General features: G+C 37.4%; 2 protein-coding genes across 2 annotated transcripts; both read right to left on the bottom strand.

Moving 5' to 3' along the window:
* Positions 1-9,489: 9,489 nt before the first annotated feature.
* Positions 9,490-10,742, bottom strand: LOC120630266. The gene is made up of 2 exons (XM_039899429.1): positions 9,588-10,742; positions 9,490-9,546 (listed from the first exon to the last, which is right to left on the bottom strand). Exons 1-2 carry the CDS (start codon positions 10,740-10,742, stop codon positions 9,490-9,492), a joined length of 1,212 nt encoding a protein of 403 aa, XP_039755363.1.
* Positions 10,743-10,788: 46 nt separating this feature from the next.
* Positions 10,789-18,402, bottom strand: LOC120631353 (keratin, type I cytoskeletal 9-like). Its single transcript, XM_039900875.1, has 3 exons — positions 17,877-18,402; positions 13,773-13,947; positions 10,789-11,666 (listed from the first exon to the last, which is right to left on the bottom strand). The coding sequence occupies exons 1-3, from the start codon at positions 18,278-18,280 to the stop codon at positions 11,505-11,507; spliced, it is 741 nt and encodes a 246-aa protein (XP_039756809.1). The 5' UTR covers positions 18,281-18,402; the 3' UTR covers positions 10,789-11,504.
* Positions 18,403-18,636: the final 234 nt, after the last annotated feature.

Raw genomic sequence — 18,636 nt, 5'->3', positions numbered from 1 at the left:
GTTGTATACGAGTAGGCATATTGTTAGGTATGTATGTTAAAAAATAATGACCAAAACCAGGCCGAAGGTTCGTCCATTTTATATGTTCAAACCATTTTTTTTTCAAATTTTCATCTAATAATAATAATGTTTTTCTTTATACTGATTAACGAAAATTGTTTTTTTCCTTTGTGAATTCGCCTCCTTTTTTAGCCCAGGAAAATGTTTTTGTTCGCCGAGAAATAAGATAATAAAAGCAATACGAGGTCGCGGGCATTAGCTATAGTGAATAAATAATTGAATCATGTAATAAGATAATAATTATTGTTGTTATGTGGCTGACTTCCATACGCTGAGTCAAGGACTGCTCAGTATACTCAGTGTCGAGGTATTTCTAATTATATGTTATTCTTACTACTAGCTGTTCCCCGTCGGTTTAACCGCGCTCGTAACGAAATAAGATTGCCAATTACTAATAGACGTAAACTCCCCTTCCTCTACGTTTGTCCTTGCAATGAAATGTTAATCGGTGCCAAGTAAAATAATGAGCTTATAAAAATAATATAAAAAGGAATACGAAGTATATGTTCTTTACATAGTTACTTTCTACATTTTCGACTTAACAATGTTATAGAAAATATTTATTTCTTCCTTTTTACAACGCAGTCGGTTTTTGTATACATATGTAGATTGCAATCGCCTATGTAGCTAAGAGCAAACTTACCTTACGTCCGATGTCAATAATCTATCTATTCTAAAATATTTAGATGGTGGATTGAAAGGGTAGCACTATTAAATTTAAACAGCGATTTAAAGATTTAGATTACATTAATTATTAATTTCGGGCGTCACCGGTATTTGAAACAAAAGAGTCCGTAGCCATTTATAAATAGCAATTATGATTCAGCGATGGATAAACGTAAAATATTTCTCAGTTGTAAGGGCTAGAAATAAAAACGCTATCCTAACAATATCAATTACTAACGTTATTTTTTCCCGGTTCTCGCGGCTTAGAAGACAACTTCCAAACTCCTCTACCTACATAGCTGAAGAATTTCCTTCGAAGTTGCCTATGTCCTACCTTGCGATAACACAGGGTAACTTACTCCTAAACTCCGGGCGCATCCATTCCATTGATTTGTTTAATTTTTTTTAATTTTAATAGTGTGGTTTATTTGCCTATTAATCTTCTGGTTATCAATGGATCAATATTTTATAAGTAGATGGATCGAAGGTGGATGTTTTACAAAGCATTAGTTATCTCAAACCCTTCAAGTTTCTTAGTAGGTACCTTTTTATATTAAAACTATAGCGTACCTCTGTCTTATTTATGTCTCTTGACGGCCGATTGGCGTATTGGCCGTGGGTTCAATTCCCACAACTAAAAAATGTTTGTGTGATGGACATGTCTGTTTTTCAGTGTTCGGGTGTTTTTATTTATATTGTATATATTCATCAGGTAGGAACCCATAACGCCAGCTACGCCTACTTTGGGGCTGGATGGCAATTTCAATAGGCAATTGTCGTAGTATATTTATTTATTAAAATTGATTGGTGCAATACAACGCAAAACTAACTGACTCACTAACTGACTGACTGATTCATCACGAAATCTCACGAACTATGAAGCTTGAAATTTGAAAGGAAAGCCGAACTCAATAAAATACCATAAAAATTAAATTTTCATTTGTATAGTAGGGATTAAATAAAAAGAACATATTCAATGTTATAATATATTGATTTAAATAATAAAATAAAACTACTTAATAAATAACTGCGTCAGTCGTTAAAGTTCGTAATAAATTTGCTACAGTATATTTAAATACTGGAATATTTTACAGTAGTATCACCTAGAATTAATGAGCATTAGGAGAGCCCACCAAACCACGTTGAATCGGTGCTGTTCGAATTTAACATCTCAAATGTCTCTTTCCCCCTTACACTTGTTAGGGTGATGACTTCTGAAATAGTAATAAATGTTTTTTCGTAATTGTTTTCATTGCAACGTGTGATTTTTTTTAATAATATGGAAATTGTATGGTAATAAATAATTGTATTGGGAAATACCTGTTTAAATTTCCATCTATAATACAATACATGCATGTTTTTGTGTTATTATTAGTTTTTCATGACGACACCATTATCGTCATATCTATTATCACTATCACTGTTATCACTTTATCATTACATAGTATAAGGTCATAGTCAAATGAAGACTTCTAGGAAAATCTATTATTAATTTATTAAGGGGTTGTGGAATAAAGAAAAATCACAATTATATATAATTGTTGCGTTGATAAATTGCGTAACTATTTAAGTATATTTTAACTTAGATTTATTTTTATTTGTTTATTCTAGATAGACTTGCGCTTGACAACTATCATGCCTGATGTAAAGCAAAGATGCGGTCTAAGTTGGGGCGCGCTTGCCTAGAAAATGCCTAATCACTCTTGCCTTGAAGGCATTCAAGTTGTATGAATCAGGAAACACCGAAGCCGGAAGCGTTTCAAACTTTAGCGGTGCGTATCAGAAACGTAGATGAAAAGCGCTTTGTGCGTGTTGCCTGTATGTCAACCACATAAGGATGACACCGTTAACGGCGTCTAGCTCTTCTGTGGGAAAATGGTGCCGGTGGAACAAGATTATGAAGTTCCTCAGCACACTCGCAAAAGTATATTGTAAAAAACCGCCAGGCAGGCAACATTACGACGGTGATGCAAGCTGTGTAGTTTCGCTTGAGTAAGGGATTCGTTGCCGATAATTCTTCTGGCGCGACGATTCACCGAGTCTAATGCTTCAGACTGGTTGGCAGAGCCATTCCATATTATTAGTAAAGGGAGAAATATTATCATTGAATATACAACGTGTAAATGAAAACAGAAATAATAGTTCACATGCTTTAGAGGTTCATTATGTACTTTCTCTAAGACTTATCTGTGAAACCGAAACCTACTAGTTTTTGAGTAAACCACTGCCATAGTTTTTACTGAAAAAATTCAGATACAGCTCTACCATCACATGCAAAATTAAAATCATGTGACTCCTGCCACTTTATTAAGTACGCGTAACGTAGCGTAGGTACTATGCGCGTGTCTGTCTTTTATCTTGAATAGGGTTGTCATAAGTAGACACTTAGAATGTTTTGAATTCGTTTGTATAGACCAATAAATATGCTTCTTTTGTTTTAATATTAAATACAGGCTGATTCCTTATAAAATATACTCATGCATCCTACAATCTTATTTCGTAATTCTGTTACACGTTGTATACGAGTAGGCATATTGTTAGGTATGTATGTTAAAAAATAATGACCAAAACCAGGCCGAAGGTTCGTCCATTTTATATGTTCAAACCATTTTTTTTTCAAATTTTCATCTAATAATAATAATGTTTTTCTTTATACTGATTAACGAAAATTGTTTTTTTCCTTTGTGAATTCGCCTCCTTTTTTAGCCCAGGAAAATGTTTTTGTTCGCCGAGAAATAAGATAATAAAAGCAATACGAGGTCGCGGGCATTAGCTATAGTGAATAAATAATTGAATCATGTAATAAGATAATAATTATTGTTGTTATGTGGCTGACTTCCATACGCTGAGTCAAGGACTGCTCAGTATACTCAGTGTCGAGGTATTTCTAATTATATGTTATTCTTACTACTAGCTGTTCCCCGTCGGTTTAACCGCGCTCGTAACGAAATAAGATTGCCAATTACTAATAGACGTAAACTCCCCTTCCTCTACGTTTGTCCTTGCAATGAAATGTTAATCGGTGCCAAGTAAAATAATGAGCTTATAAAAATAATATAAAAAGGAATACGAAGTATATGTTCTTTACATAGTTACTTTCTACATTTTCGACTTAACAATGTTATAGAAAATATTTATTTCTTCCTTTTTACAACGCAGTCGGTTTTTGTATACATATGTAGATTGCAATCGCCTATGTAGCTAAGAGCAAACTTACCTTACGTCCGATGTCAATAATCTATCTATTCTAAAATATTTAGATGGTGGATTGAAAGGGTAGCACTATTAAATTTAAACAGCGATTTAAAGATTTAGATTACATTAATTATTAATTTCGGGCGTCACCGGTATTTGAAACAAAAGAGTCCGTAGCCATTTATAAATAGCAATTATGATTCAGCGATGGATAAACGTAAAATATTTCTCAGTTGTAAGGGCTAGAAATAAAAACGCTATCCTAACAATATCAATTACTAACGTTATTTTTTCCCGGTTCTCGCGGCTTAGAAGACAACTTCCAAACTCCTCTACCTACATAGCTGAAGAATTTCCTTCGAAGTTGCCTATGTCCTACCTTGCGATAACACAGGGTAACTTACTCCTAAACTCCGGGCGCATCCATTCCATTGATTTGTTTAATTTTTTTTAATTTTAATAGTGTGGTTTATTTGCCTATTAATCTTCTGGTTATCAATGGATCAATATTTTATAAGTAGATGGATCGAAGGTGGATGTTTTACAAAGCATTAGTTATCTCAAACCCTTCAAGTTTCTTAGTAGGTACCTATTTATATTAAAACTATAGCGTACCTCTGTCTTATTTATGTCTCTTGACGGCCGATTGGCGTATTGGCCGTGGGTTCAATTCCCACAACTAAAAAATGTTTGTGTGATGGACATGTCTGTTTTTCAGTGTTCGGGTGTTTTTATTTATATTGTATATATTCATCAGGTAGGAACCCATAACGCCAGCTACGCCTACTTTGGGGCTGGATGGCAATTTCAATAGGCAATTGTCGTAGTATATTTATTTATTAAAATTGATTGGTGCAATACAACGCAAAACTAACTGACTCACTAACTGACTGACTGATTCATCACGAAATCTCACGAACTATGAAGCTTGAAATTTGAAAGGAAAGCCGAACTCAATAAAATACCATAACAATTAAATTTTCATTTGTATAGTAGGGATTAAATAAAAAGAACATATTCAATGTTATAATATATTGATTTAAATAATAAAATAAAACTACTTAATAAATAACTGCGTCAGTCGTTAAAGTTCGTAATAAATTTGCTACAGTATATTTAAATACTGGAATATTTTACAGTAGTATCACCTAGAATTAATGAGCATTAGGAGAGCCCACCAAACCACGTTGAATCGGTGCTGTTCGAATTTAACATCTCAAATGTCTCTTTCCCCCTTACACTTGTTAGGGTGATGACTTCTGAAATAGTAATAAATGTTTTTTCGTAAAAAAAGTTCCATGGTTTCGTTCGGTAACAAAATCGAATTCACTCTTAATTTAGTGCTTTAGTGTGTCTTAAGTGCCTGAAGACCAAAGTTTTCGAACAGTGAGTATTACCAGTGTTACGAGCTCACTGCCTTGGCTAAAGCAGTATTATTTTCATATTGTACTAGTGTACCCAGCCCGCTTCGCCGGGCTAGATTTTGCTTTATTTTATTTAAACAATAAACTTACATCATTAAATTTTTAATTTAAGTCTCATAATATATTAATTCATTTATTTCTCTCCGTATTCATTCTCTTCTATTCTCTTCTCGAGCGGGTGAAGATCATTATCTACACCCATGTACACCCAACAATAGAATATCATCATAGTAAATAAAAGCTGTATTTGACAGTTCAAAAATAGGAGTGCTCCGATCGTCACCAAACTTTACAGGATTACTCGCCAGGTCAATCCGGAGATTCCCTGAAAGTTTCATTGAAATCGGTCCAGCCGTTTCGGAGCCTATACATACCCACACACTTTCTCTTTTATATATATAGATAGATAGTAATCCTTATTTTGGATAGGATGTCATTCGTGTGCCAAATAAACTGACATTTTAAGATAGTACCTACTGTTAGCAATTATAGCTTTTCTAAAAATAGTTCGAAGTACGCACATACCACGTCATTATTATGGAATATTTTGATTTTTTGAACCATTTAACTAGTTTTAAGAGATGTTCACTAACAACTAACTAATATTCGTTTAAAATCTTCGATTATAACTTGTTTATAGTTATTCCAAATAGACACTTGCTAACCTTATGATAGAACATGGTTGCTTATTTTAAAATGACTGTAACATATATAAATTCTGATTCAAAAACGATACCTCTGGGCTCTTTTTGAACTCTCGTGAGATAATTAATGCAGATCACCCTATTATTTCACTGGGATGGAAAATTTGTATGTATTTGTGTGTCAAAAATGCCTTTTCGATTTAATTGAATAAAGAAATTTCTGACTTTGATCTTGTTACGATTTCCATGTCATAGCAAAAATGTCAGGCGCTGTATTACATTTTAGATTATAGATAAGAATTTGTCATTTGTTTTGTTTGAAAATGCGGCAGGCGCTTCGATACTAAATAGTAGATACGAGTGTTAGGTATACCAATTTCAATAGAATGAAAGTATAGGTTTATAAAATCAGTGGCGTTAGATTATGTGACAGTGTGTAACCAGACACTTAGATAAATCAAGATCTAGATATTGTACTGTTATTACCCCTCCAGTGCCTGCTCATATACGACTAGTGATAGCGACAGTTATCATTTTTGCATACATACGTATTTGCCATCAGCGATTTAAAAATAAATAAAAAATAAAAATCCTTTACTTCGACCATAAAGTTGATCATAATTGTTAGTAATAACACACCTTAAAACTAATGTTAGTGATCTTATATCTATCTAATTACTTAATCCTAATACTATATCTAAGACAGGCTTGATTAGTCAGCATGTGCACCATATGACAATGGTTCAGGTACTGACAATCAAACCTGTCAGCAAATGCCCTCAGGATGGCATTGGAACTAGCCCTTACCCTGCGCACCAGGGATGTGCACCGCTTACGCATGGTGGTATAAAAGCAATCCACATGCGCATCCGCGAACATACCCGACGCGCTGCAGTAACGAGGCAGGCCCAATAGCATCCTGAATGCATTATTGTACTGGACACGCAGGGCATTGTACTGTTTCTGCGTGTAGTCCACCCACAGGCTACTCGTGTAAAAAGAAGTGCAGTAAGCTCTAAAGAGCGTTACTTTTACAGGAATAGTACAACGAGCAAACCTGCGAGCGATCATGTTCGCTCTAATAGACAATGCCCTGCGTTCTCTCTCTATGTCAGCATCGTCTTTCAGGTCAAAAGACACCAGATGCCCTAGGTATTTGAACTGAAACACCCTCTTTAAGGGGGTACCGTATAACTTAATGGGTGGTACGTTTGAGGGCACTGGTTTCCCTTTGGCCTGAAAGACCATGCATTCGCTTTTTTTTACATTATACGTTAACCCGTGACTGCGAGCGTAGCTTTCACACATGCTTAACAATTTAGCCAAGCCACAAACAGAAGCACTGAGCAACACCATGTCATCTGCGTAACTGATGTTGTTGAGACATACTCCGTCAATATGGCAACCAACATGCATAGTGCTAAGCGACTCCATCAGTGCGTTGACATAAAGGTTAAAGAGCTTAGGGGAAGTTAAGCCCCCCTGTCGCACGCCGCACCCTAACCTATATGGCTGCGAATACGATTCAGACCATCTCACGACATTGACCTGGTTTCGATACCAATATTTGAAGATCCTAGTAACTTCTTCGGGCAGACCGGTGTCTTTCAATTTCTGCCATAGGATATCGTAACTTACCAGGTCAAATGCCTTGCTAAGGTCCAGAAAACACGCATAAATAGGCGTTCGTCTGTCCGTATAGTACTTTACAGTTTGCTTTAAACATAATATGGCCGACTCTGTTGATAAACCTGGCCTGAAGCCAAACTGATTGTCGTGTAGGATTATATGTTTATCCAGCTGGATGTCAAGCAAACTGTCAAGCACTTTCGCCACAACCGCGCCAAGTGAGATAGGCCTGTAGTTGGCTTTATCAGATATGTCCCCAGTTTTGTTTTTCACAATTGGCACCACCACAGTTCTCATCAGTGCAGCGGGTAAGTACGAATGCGCAATACATAAGTTGAACAACATGGAAAGTACTCTAGGTAAGTGAGGACCAGCATGCTGCAGATGTTCAATACTCAGCCCGTCATGGCCAGGAGACTTTCCACGCGACATAGAAGTTATAGCATTCTTGACATCCTTAGCTGTAAAACGGATTCCAATCACCTGGCCACACGTACACTCATCACTGACGGACTGTGATGGTCCCAACGGTGAAGTCACTGTGAAATGTTCTTTAAACATGTCTGCTATAAGACTATGCTCATTAATACCATTCACGCTCACTGGTAGACCAGGCCTACCGTTTGATTTATTGGTGGATTTCCAAAAGTTACGAAAATCATTTTTCGCATGCTGTGAAGCCAAGATATTCATCCTTATTTGTTCGCTGTGGTTCTGACACCACCTTAAGCGTGACTTAAATAGACTGCGACTTCGATGCATGTCGACATAGACCCTACCATATTTTGGTTTACCCCACCAGACCCATATTAAAAACTTCGACCTAGCCTCCCTATGTGCATCGCGAACATACCTGTTCCACCCCGCCACAGGACGCTTCCCAACGCGCGATCTTACAGTTTTGGATTCAGTGGCAGCCACAGACAGAACATTTACAATGTCGCTATACAATTTATCAATAAGTAATGTGTGATCGATACGCCCGCAAACACAATCACTACACGAACGAAATTCCTCGGGAAAATCAATATCTTTTAATTTTTCATGACATAGTTTAGTATACATCACTATTTCTTCCGGTTTTCTATCTCCCCATAGAATCTCGCTCGGCATGTTACATACACTCGTCAACTTTGGTTTAACCATATCCAAGTCACACTCAATAATCAACGGATAATGGTCGGACCAATACACATCGTACTTTACATATACATTGGAAATTGACGAATAAGCCGAGTTGGTCGTCACGCAGTGATCAAGCCACCGCCTCGACCCGTGGGCTTCACTCACAAACGTGTATGTGTCCGACCTTATGCCTAAAATCTGTACATCCACACATGACCACTCTTGCTCGTCACAAAAACACGTCAGCTCGTTATAAAAACGTTCATTCGGATGGGCGTTAAAGTCTCCAAGGATGTAAACACATTCTACGTTCATACTGTTAATAATAGCACTCACCGAACTGAGGCAATCAGTGAATTCCGTAAGGTTCACTATTTTATCTGTAGGCATATAAATACTAAACACTAAAATAGACCTATCGCCCATCACTATTTTTATGGCACATATTCGTGGATTATCACAACACACGACCGACACATTTTGGAAAACACTTTTATTCCATAGCAGCGCTACACCTCCATAAGGCCGGCCGCACACCATGCCCGCCGCCGCATCCATAGCAGAAGTGCCCGTGCTGCCGAAACGCTCATCAATCCCGCTAAGAAACTGAATATCATGCCCAAATAACCACGTTTCTTGAAGTGCTATCACACTCGCCGACTGACACAAAAGCCTCACATTGTCAACTGAGCGCTTTATACTTTTACAGTTGAAGCTTACTAAATTACAGGTGAATCTTTTATCCATTAACAGTCGGGGTAGGGCCGTTCACGGTATTCGTCGCCACCCCGTTCGCACCACTGCTGTTATTTCGCTTGAAATTGACGAAACGCCTGAATATTACTCCCTCCGGCCAGAGTGTTGCATCTAAAAATATTTCTATTTTCCGCTCTGATACAAAAAATTTGTACGCGTTATAGTCCTTGTTTCCTCGTAAAAAGGAAATCTTTTCGAGATTGATATGCTCTTTCGTTTTGTTATAGACGTAATCCATAATATCCTTCTCCGTGGTGTCTTTGTGTATCATGGTAATAAAAATTGGGACTTTTCTTTCGACGGCTTTAAAGTTACAATTCTCGTCATTGGAGACCCCCGCGACTCCCTGGTAACGATACGATCTCGTTTTCGGTTTCCGACACTGTACAACATTCCACTCGCCTTCCGTCTTAGTCACCTCAGCGAACGACAACACACCCGCTGCCCGGATCGGAGCCGTCTCGCTGGCCGTCTGAGCGCTCAGCGCACTCACCGCTGGTTGCGATGACACATCACCCGCGCCGCCCGCGCCCTCGGCGCTCACCTGCTCCGCCGCGCGCGCGCCTTCGCCGCTCCGGATACGTTGAGATTTATAACTATCCGCCGCACTACCTTCCATATAATTTATGCTCCTATAGTTTAAACTAAGATCTCTCGGAGATGACGACTCAACGTTAGGACGATCGCTGTGATTTGTAATGATCGTATCATCGAGTTGCGACAATCCAATGGGCCCACTGTCCCGAAATGCGCCTCTTTTCATATTCACCTTTGCAGCTGAGAAGGGCGGCGATGTATATCGGTAACTTTGGCACTCAGTTCTCACTTTTTCCAGCTGGTCGATAGTTACATATGACGACTTAATATCTTTTATCTCGGCCTGCACAACGGCCAGATCCTTGAGTAGTTTTGAGACGTCAAGGTGGTCAAACGTAATCGGGGGTAACTTATCTAAGTCTCTCGCTACAAACACTGGCAAAACATCAGGGTCAGTGCCCTTAAAAAGACTGATTATGTCGTTTAAAAAACGGTTTTCTTTGCCTTTTCCTCTCCTCGCAGTTTTACGCAGATCCTGCGGTAGGGAATCGACGAGCAATTTATAACTTTCCTCGATCTCCTCCAATGAGAAGGTCGCGGCACAAATCCTCACAATGCTGTCTTCATCAGCCACAGACAATTTTGCTTTTACGTACGTTAATAATTCACATATTACGACCCTACAATTATTGCACGATAACGTCATTTTTCAAAAAACAGTGAATTTGAAAACAGTGAGAAACAGTGATTTGTATGTGAACAGTTGATTACCTAATTGCTACTTGTGTCGGAAATTTTATTAGGATTTAAGTGATAATAATTCTTATATCATATATTATAATTGTTTTAAAGAAATAATTTAATTAGTAGTTCGCGGGTAGGTATATGGCGTATCTGAGATGATTTAGTATTCGTTACTTTTAATAGAGTATTTGGAAAGGAAATACCTACTCAGGAACCACCCATAAAAAAGTAAACAATTCAAGTGCAAAATAATTCAAACAAAAAAATTATAACTAATTTTAATAACTTGCAATCGCATTTACACTCGTTTGCGTATGAATGTGTGTGAGTATTATTGTTTAAATATTGTCTAGGACCCTAACCATTTTTTTGTAGCCATAGTAACTCGTGTCCCACCTTAAAAATACACACAGCTGATGTCACTCCGAAATTTTATATCATCTTATTAAAGTTATTTCTCGAAACATACGGATCTCAGGATTTACTGTTATGAATACTGTTATTCTGAGCCATGTACATAATTGTATTTAGGTTTTCATATTAATGATTATCATTAGAAGCAGAATACCGCCATTTTGAATATAGGTAGTTTTGATTTACATTTCATTTCCATTCATTTTTTAATTTAGTTGTCTCTTTCTTTACAATTTTCATGTAGCGTCCAGCGCCTTTCTTTGGATTTATCTATAATGAGCATCATAAGCCTATAAAGTTTCTAGATTGTTTAATTAGAAACTAGTAGAGCTAGGAAGTCGTCATTGTTCCCAAAAGGTAAAGACTTGAAGGTGGCAGCAGTGAGAGCTTTGTGTCTTCTGGCGAGGTCAGGGAACGAGAAGTTTGGCACTCCACGATGTCTGACGTCTAGAAGACCGTCTCCAAATGAGACCTGCAATAAAACAACAAAAAATTGGTCCGTTATATATATAAATGGAAATGTGGAAATTAAATATTATTTAATCTTTTAGAATATTGATAAGTTACCAGATACACCATGCATATAATGTCAAATTTCTACTACTTCTATAGAGTTATGGCTAGTAAGATTAGCAAGTGCAAAGTCGTTTACAAAAAATCACTTAATATCTTCGTTATAATACCGTTTACACATTGAAAATTCTGAGGGTAGATTTTTAATATTTTTTATGTAACACTAATATAATAATGAACAAATTAAATTAATAAGGTCATAGATACGATTTCTCTGTACGTGAATATGTATAATTATTCTTTTAGAGAAATAAGGTCCTGGTAAGGGATATGGAGTGGAGTAATGGATAATAATGACGATGACTGCTTCTATTCCCAGGCTTATACTTTTTTAATGAGATCTTTGCGTTGTGTAGAAACTTGATTTGTAAGCAATTATTATCTGTATGAAGTAAAAGTGTCCATTAATTGTGGAAAAAATAAAAATCTTCAAAACGAAGTCCAGGTAAAATCACAAATAATATGTTATAATGCTAGTTTAATTAGTTTCTTGGTTTATTCTTCTTTTAAACAGTAACAGAGCATATAAAATTGTTATTGGGACGAAAAGGGACATAGACAAAATTTTATCTCTGAAAAATTTAACGTTCCTATGGGATAGATACCTACTTAAACCGATTTAAGGAAAGGGTCAGGGGCCAGCCCGCATTGGAACAGCGTGATAGGTCTGTCTAAAGCACTATTCACGGAGGGAGGTGGGTTGTGCTCAGGAGTAAACCGGTAAAATCATCAGCATCAGCGTGTTAAATAGTGTTACAACCTTGAATTCAACGATTCCATTCGGTGGCATTTAACTTAAAAGTCAATGTTTATTAAAAAAAAAGATCTATAAAATAAAGGGAACACCCAGTTGGATCCTGATTCAACAAGGATATGAAAGTGCGACCTTAACATTAACACGGCGTAAGAAAGGCGTCACTAAATTGCCGGATCAGAGATTTCATATTCGCCACTGGCTCAATTACCGTGTCATTGAACTTTAGTTCAGTTTGTAGACTGTAGCTGCGTGTATTTATTATTATTTTTTCCGCCTGGCAGAGCCATAGGTATAACTTTTAAGTTAGCTATCAGAAAATTAATGTGTAATTCAAATATTCAGTATATGTAGGCACTCCATGCATGACCCAACCTGAGCCTGATATAGTTATTATCAGTTGGTCAAAATTGTAATTCAAATTTCAAAATTTTTCGCCGGTAAGCTAGGCTTTAGATTCTACGGATCTACCGAAGGTTATGTTAGCTGAGATAACAACAGCCAGGAGATCAATGTAGTCAGTGATTTGTATCCGGATATTCTTCGAAAAGTTGAAGTCATTGGAAAGGTTTCTTTAAAGCGAACGCAACTAATAAGAAAGGTTTATATTCCTAGCTTAAAACATGAAATTGTGCCAGTAATCTTATAAAAATAAATAAAAGAGACTGCGCACGTGCCATTTGGATCAATTCACTGTCATATGATTTTCATAGCGTGGAAAAGAAGTATGTAAAATAATTACCATTTTCATAATTTCGACATTAAGCTTGATATTAATTTTAAGTATATGCACCTAATTATATATCGATAAGTAAATTTGATGGTATCTTTAATTTATATTCTGTTTAGATATTATAGATAATTTATTTTAATTTATTAATAATTTTATGTAGGTTAGGTATATTTTGTCAAGCTAATTTGTCAGTATTATTTAATGTTGATAACAAGGTTTTTACAAATACAATGAACATTAAATTTAGGACAGCTGAGTGCAGTGGGCAGCGTCCCTGCTTTTGTGTCTAAGGCCGTGGGTTCGATTCCCACAACTGGGAAATGCTTGTGGGGTGATCATGAAAGTTTTTCAGTGTCTGGTTGCTTATATTATAAGTATTTATGTACCTATATTATTCATAATAAAATTCATCTGTCATCTTTGGATCCAATAACACAAGCTACGCCTACTTTGGGGAGCGATGGCAATGTGTGTATCGTGGTATATGTTATATTATATTATTATTATTTTAAACTTACTGGGTCATTTGGAAAGTTATTCAGTGAGTTGAATCCAAATCCAGACGAGGCACTTTGGCTTCCCGACAATCCGTTGAAGCCGCCACCTAGAGCGGAGGCCGAAGAAGTGGATCCAGATGCACCAGCTCCGTTAAATGATGCTGCTTGACTGCTTGCTTGGCTCCCGCTGAACCCGCTGGAAAACGTAAAATACTTCATCATTTCAACCCATTACCGGCCTATTTATCTAATTGCATAGAACGCACAAAACTCCGAAAATTTACGAGGTGCCGGGGTTCGAACTTGATCCCCCGGCCCGCAAGAAAACCCGAAGTCCTTACTACTAGATTATCGCCGTTTTTTCTCATTTACAATACCAGTGCAAAAAGTATTATAGCTTTTGTCTATTATCTTTTGTCTTTTGCACGGGTTTCCTATCAGAATAAGAAGGGTTTAGGCCGTATTCCACCACGCTGACGAAGTGCGAATTGGACGACTTCACACACCTTTGAGATCATTACTCAGAGCCCTCAGGCGTGCAGATCTCCTTCACCAAGTGACATTCAATAGTTTAAATTAAAAACGCACATAACTCCAAAGAATAAGCATTATTATAATTAGTAGAAGCGGTGATAGCCTATTGGTTAAGGCCTAGGCTTCCATTTCGGGGGGAACAAATTCGAGTAAAGGGAATAAGAGAACCAGACTGCTAAGTTTGTTTGCGGTTTTCTGCTACAAGTTGGGCCTTGCCTGCAATCTTGGTATGCAATGATGCAGTCTATGGATGATAGCGGTCTATTTTGTCAAGTCAAAGTCAAGTCAAATATTTCTTTATTCAAATAGGCACATAGATGGTACTTTTGATGCGTTTATTACATACAAAATGTGTACATATCAGTGAGTAGAGATGGCGATGGCTACATTCGTAAACTTAAAACTAAAGCTACGAGTTATTTCAAGCCCATACGCGCGCAGTGAATATGGCATAAAGAATCAGATTTAGGGGCAGGGTTCTGACTACCATCGCTTCATCACATCAACCCATTGCCGGCCCACTACAGAACACAGGTCTCCTTCTGCAATGAGAAGGGGTTAAGTCCGTAGTCCACCGTGCTGGTCCAGTCAACTTTTAGAACATTATGTAGAACTCTCAGGCTTGCAGTTGTCCTCATAATGTTTTCCTTTACTGTTGAAGCAAGTGATATTTTATTTACTTAAAGAAACACAAATATCTTAGAAAAGTTAGAGGTGCCAGCTGGGATGTGAACTCGGCCCCCCGAAAGTGAAGTCGAGCTTCTACCCAATGCGCCATCACCGCTTAATGCAGTATTATCCTAAAGTGGAAGTTTATTTGATATACTTTAGCTTCCTATAAATAAGTATTATGTCTCTGTAACAAAACTTTGACAATATTATAATAATACTGATTTAAATTATGGTTATAAACCCCAGATTACATTTATAAATTTTGTTTAACAATATGCTAATGTCAAGTGTTGCGTAGGATTAATAAAAACCCCTCTGATAAATTTAAAATGAACAATGCGAGAGTCACAAAAGGCTAAGTTTAACGTTGTATTTAAATTTCTTCTAACATCTCAGAAAACTGGCACAAAAAAAAGCCCTGATAAAGTCATAAGATTTGGCTGTACCAAAGTAGGAAGTACTTTACTTTTTGCAACAGGACACTTTTTATTGGAAGCAGAAAATAGCAAAAACTATGCCTAACACCAATTAGATGAACTTACCTATTTAAATTATTTAAGTTCCTACTGTAGTTTTAATCAGTGATCAGTTATCGACCTATTTCAATTTTGAAACTTATAATTTATCATCAAAAAAATCGACAGAGTATTCCAATATGAGGTTCCAACAACATACAATATTATGAAATCTATGGAGTTCTCCACAGCGAAAAAAAATATAGGTATTCTTGATCATATTTTCATCATCATCATTAGCACTTCAACCGATTGAAGTCCACTGCTGGACATAGGTCTTTTGTAGAGAGTTCCAAAATCCACGGTCCCGGGCCGCTTGTGTCCAGTGGCTCCCAGCGACTCGTTTGATGTCGTCTGTCCACCTCGTTGGGGGCCGACCAACACTGCGCTTACCTGTGCGGGGTCGCCATTCCATTACAAGGGGTGTAGGGGGGGGGGGGGGGGGACCAACCAATGGCGGTAGATCCATTCTTTGTCCGATCAACGATCGTTGAAAGGACGATCACCAACCCGCATGTCAGACGTGGTGATTATTGGCATATCTTTGTAATGATGAGTAAAAACCAACCACAGCCCCTAGTACCCGGCGGCCCCGCTATTCCTGGCTCTGGATCATATTTTACATTGCATTAATAGAATCTATCGAAGCTCAATGATAGTTTATGACTTAATGCCTATAAACAGCAAAACTTCGCAGGAACACAACATAAAAGAAACACTATACTGCAAAGTGCGGCCCTGTACATCAACCTCAGTACAAAGATGTAAAGGCGAATGTGCCTGTTATTACACCGCCACCCACGCGCTGCTTAGCGGCAGAAGTAAGCATGGTGGTAGTACTTCCCCGGACGAGCTCTGACAAAAGAATATATCACCATCCCCTTACAATTATGCAAACAAATATGTATGAACGCTTCATAAGTGCCTGTGATAGGCCTACATGAATAAAGAAATTTTGAATTTGAATTTGAAAAAGCTCTACTACTACTAAAAATTAAATTTATTTCTGATTTTTAAACCATCAAAAAAATATACTATAAAGACTGTTAAAACTTCATCTTATCTCATCATTTAAACAAGCAATTCTTGTATATATATAAATGGAATTTCAAATTGGCTCCAATATACCCCCTGTATACTCAGGGGCCATAAATTGATCAAGCTAGGATTCATTTATATTGGAATATTGGAATCATTTATATTGGACATACGACTATTTTTTTAAGTCGACTCATTCGCGGACGAAGTCGCGCAGGTCCGCTATTATATTATATATCCCTCAGTTAACGACTATCTTGCTTCAGAAAACCAGCCTGCAGTACTGTACAGAAAAAAAATCCTCTAACACCAAGATGTAGGTTTTTCTTATTCATTTATTAATGTATTGAAAAAAAATTAGAGATTCAGTTGATTTTGTTTTCTTAATTAATTTCATTTAAAGCATTGTAAAATACAACTTTATTTTACAATGCTTAGCTGCTTAAATTAAATGGAAATGGAAAAGTGCACGGAGCGGCCAAACTTTGTTAAAGTCCAAGTTGTTTAACTTTTAGTTTGCAACGTTTTAAAATCGGATCCGGTCATTGCTGTGCATAAGCCCTTCTCATACCAGAAAGGAATTTAAAGTCGTTGTTTTTAGTTTGTATAAGTTTGAAATCGGATCCTGTCATAGCTCGGCACTAGCTTATTTTTCTTTAATTTAGAAATAAGATGTGGATAGGTGTGCTTTGTATAATACTAACGCCTATTTTGCACGCTAGTGTTAATTATTTACCGAGAACTACGGCTTTAATCTTTCCGAGGCAAAGAGGTGGAAAATGATTCGGTATATATGTCAGTGTCCCACCTCTCTGTACTTAGATTTTATAACCGAAAAACCTTACAAGTATACCTCTCACAATTTATGGTCCCACCCGGTAATCAAACTCATAACCAAATGATTGAAAGTCAAACTGTCCAACCAGTTGAACTATAGGCCTTCATTTTTCAAACTATTAATTTATAGATGGATAATGAACTGATTTAAGTATGTCGTTTAACGAAGAAGGGTTTTCTTATTCCTCTACAAGTAAGCCCTCGACTGAAATGTTACCTGATTGTCACAATGCAATCTAAGATAGTAGCGGGCTAACTGGTCTGGTTTGGTCTTGTCTTGTCTTTTATTATAGCAGTTATAATATAAGACAAGACCAGAGAAAATTCAGAAATTTTTAACTTGCCAAATTGCTTAGTTTTAATATTCACATTCCTGCAATCAAAGCAGTATCGTGGTCATTAAAGCTAAACTCTTTTCATTATGACCTATATTGAAAAGAGTTTAGCTAATGTTCACGATCGTCTCATGGGAAATTTAACTATATATTTTTTTATAATATTTAATTTAAATCTTAATATTAAAACTTACTTTCCGAATCCATTGAAAGAAGACGCTTGGCTCGCTGAATGTGATGCACTGAATCCTTCGTTAAATCCAAATGAGAAGGACTGCGAAGCGGAATGACTAGCACCTGCACCATTCGCACTGCTGCTTATACTAGCAGTCAAACCTCCATTGCCGGTAGGCTTCACGTTAAAACCACTCCCAAACCCAAATCTCGGTTTCACATGATTCACTGCACCACGCTCACCAGGTAACAGAGTGCTGGGATCACGCTCTAAATGCTCCAAAACTGGTAGGACTGGAGGTGTGATTATCGGCTCCAGCTTTCTATCCTGTCTCCGTTCATCAGGGAATACAAAGCCATTCGCCGGCGCTGACTTCGCCACACTAACTAGGGATAAGAGTAAAAACGTGCAGATGAACTTCATGGTTAAGCCCGTCGGATACTATGGCAGGTTGACGATGTTTGTAGTATTAATAGGGTCGCGCGAGGTCACTCGCGACGTTGGCATGCGGCCCGCGGCACAGCCTTCAGAAAACCCACTGCGCTAAACCCCGGCCAACGTCCAGCCCGGTAGCTATCCCCCCTACGCGGTCACATCAACAGTGTCCTTTAGTAGCTAACGGGTAATTGTTAGCATCTCGTTTAGGAAGCCGGAAAAATAAATAAAAATCGGACGCGGTGTTGGGAAATCTAATTGTCCTACTTATCCTCGTGAGGAGTCCAAACACGTTCAAATGTTAAACAAAGTTTATAATCTAAGGTTGTATGTAAATGTATTTA

The sequence above is a fragment of the Pararge aegeria genome, chromosome 2, assembly GCF_905163445.1.
Source record: "Pararge aegeria chromosome 2, ilParAegt1.1, whole genome shotgun sequence".
Taxonomy (NCBI): domain Eukaryota; kingdom Metazoa; phylum Arthropoda; class Insecta; order Lepidoptera; family Nymphalidae; genus Pararge; species Pararge aegeria.
Note: the sequence above shows the minus strand (reverse complement) of the source record. Positions and strands in the feature narration are given on the sequence as shown.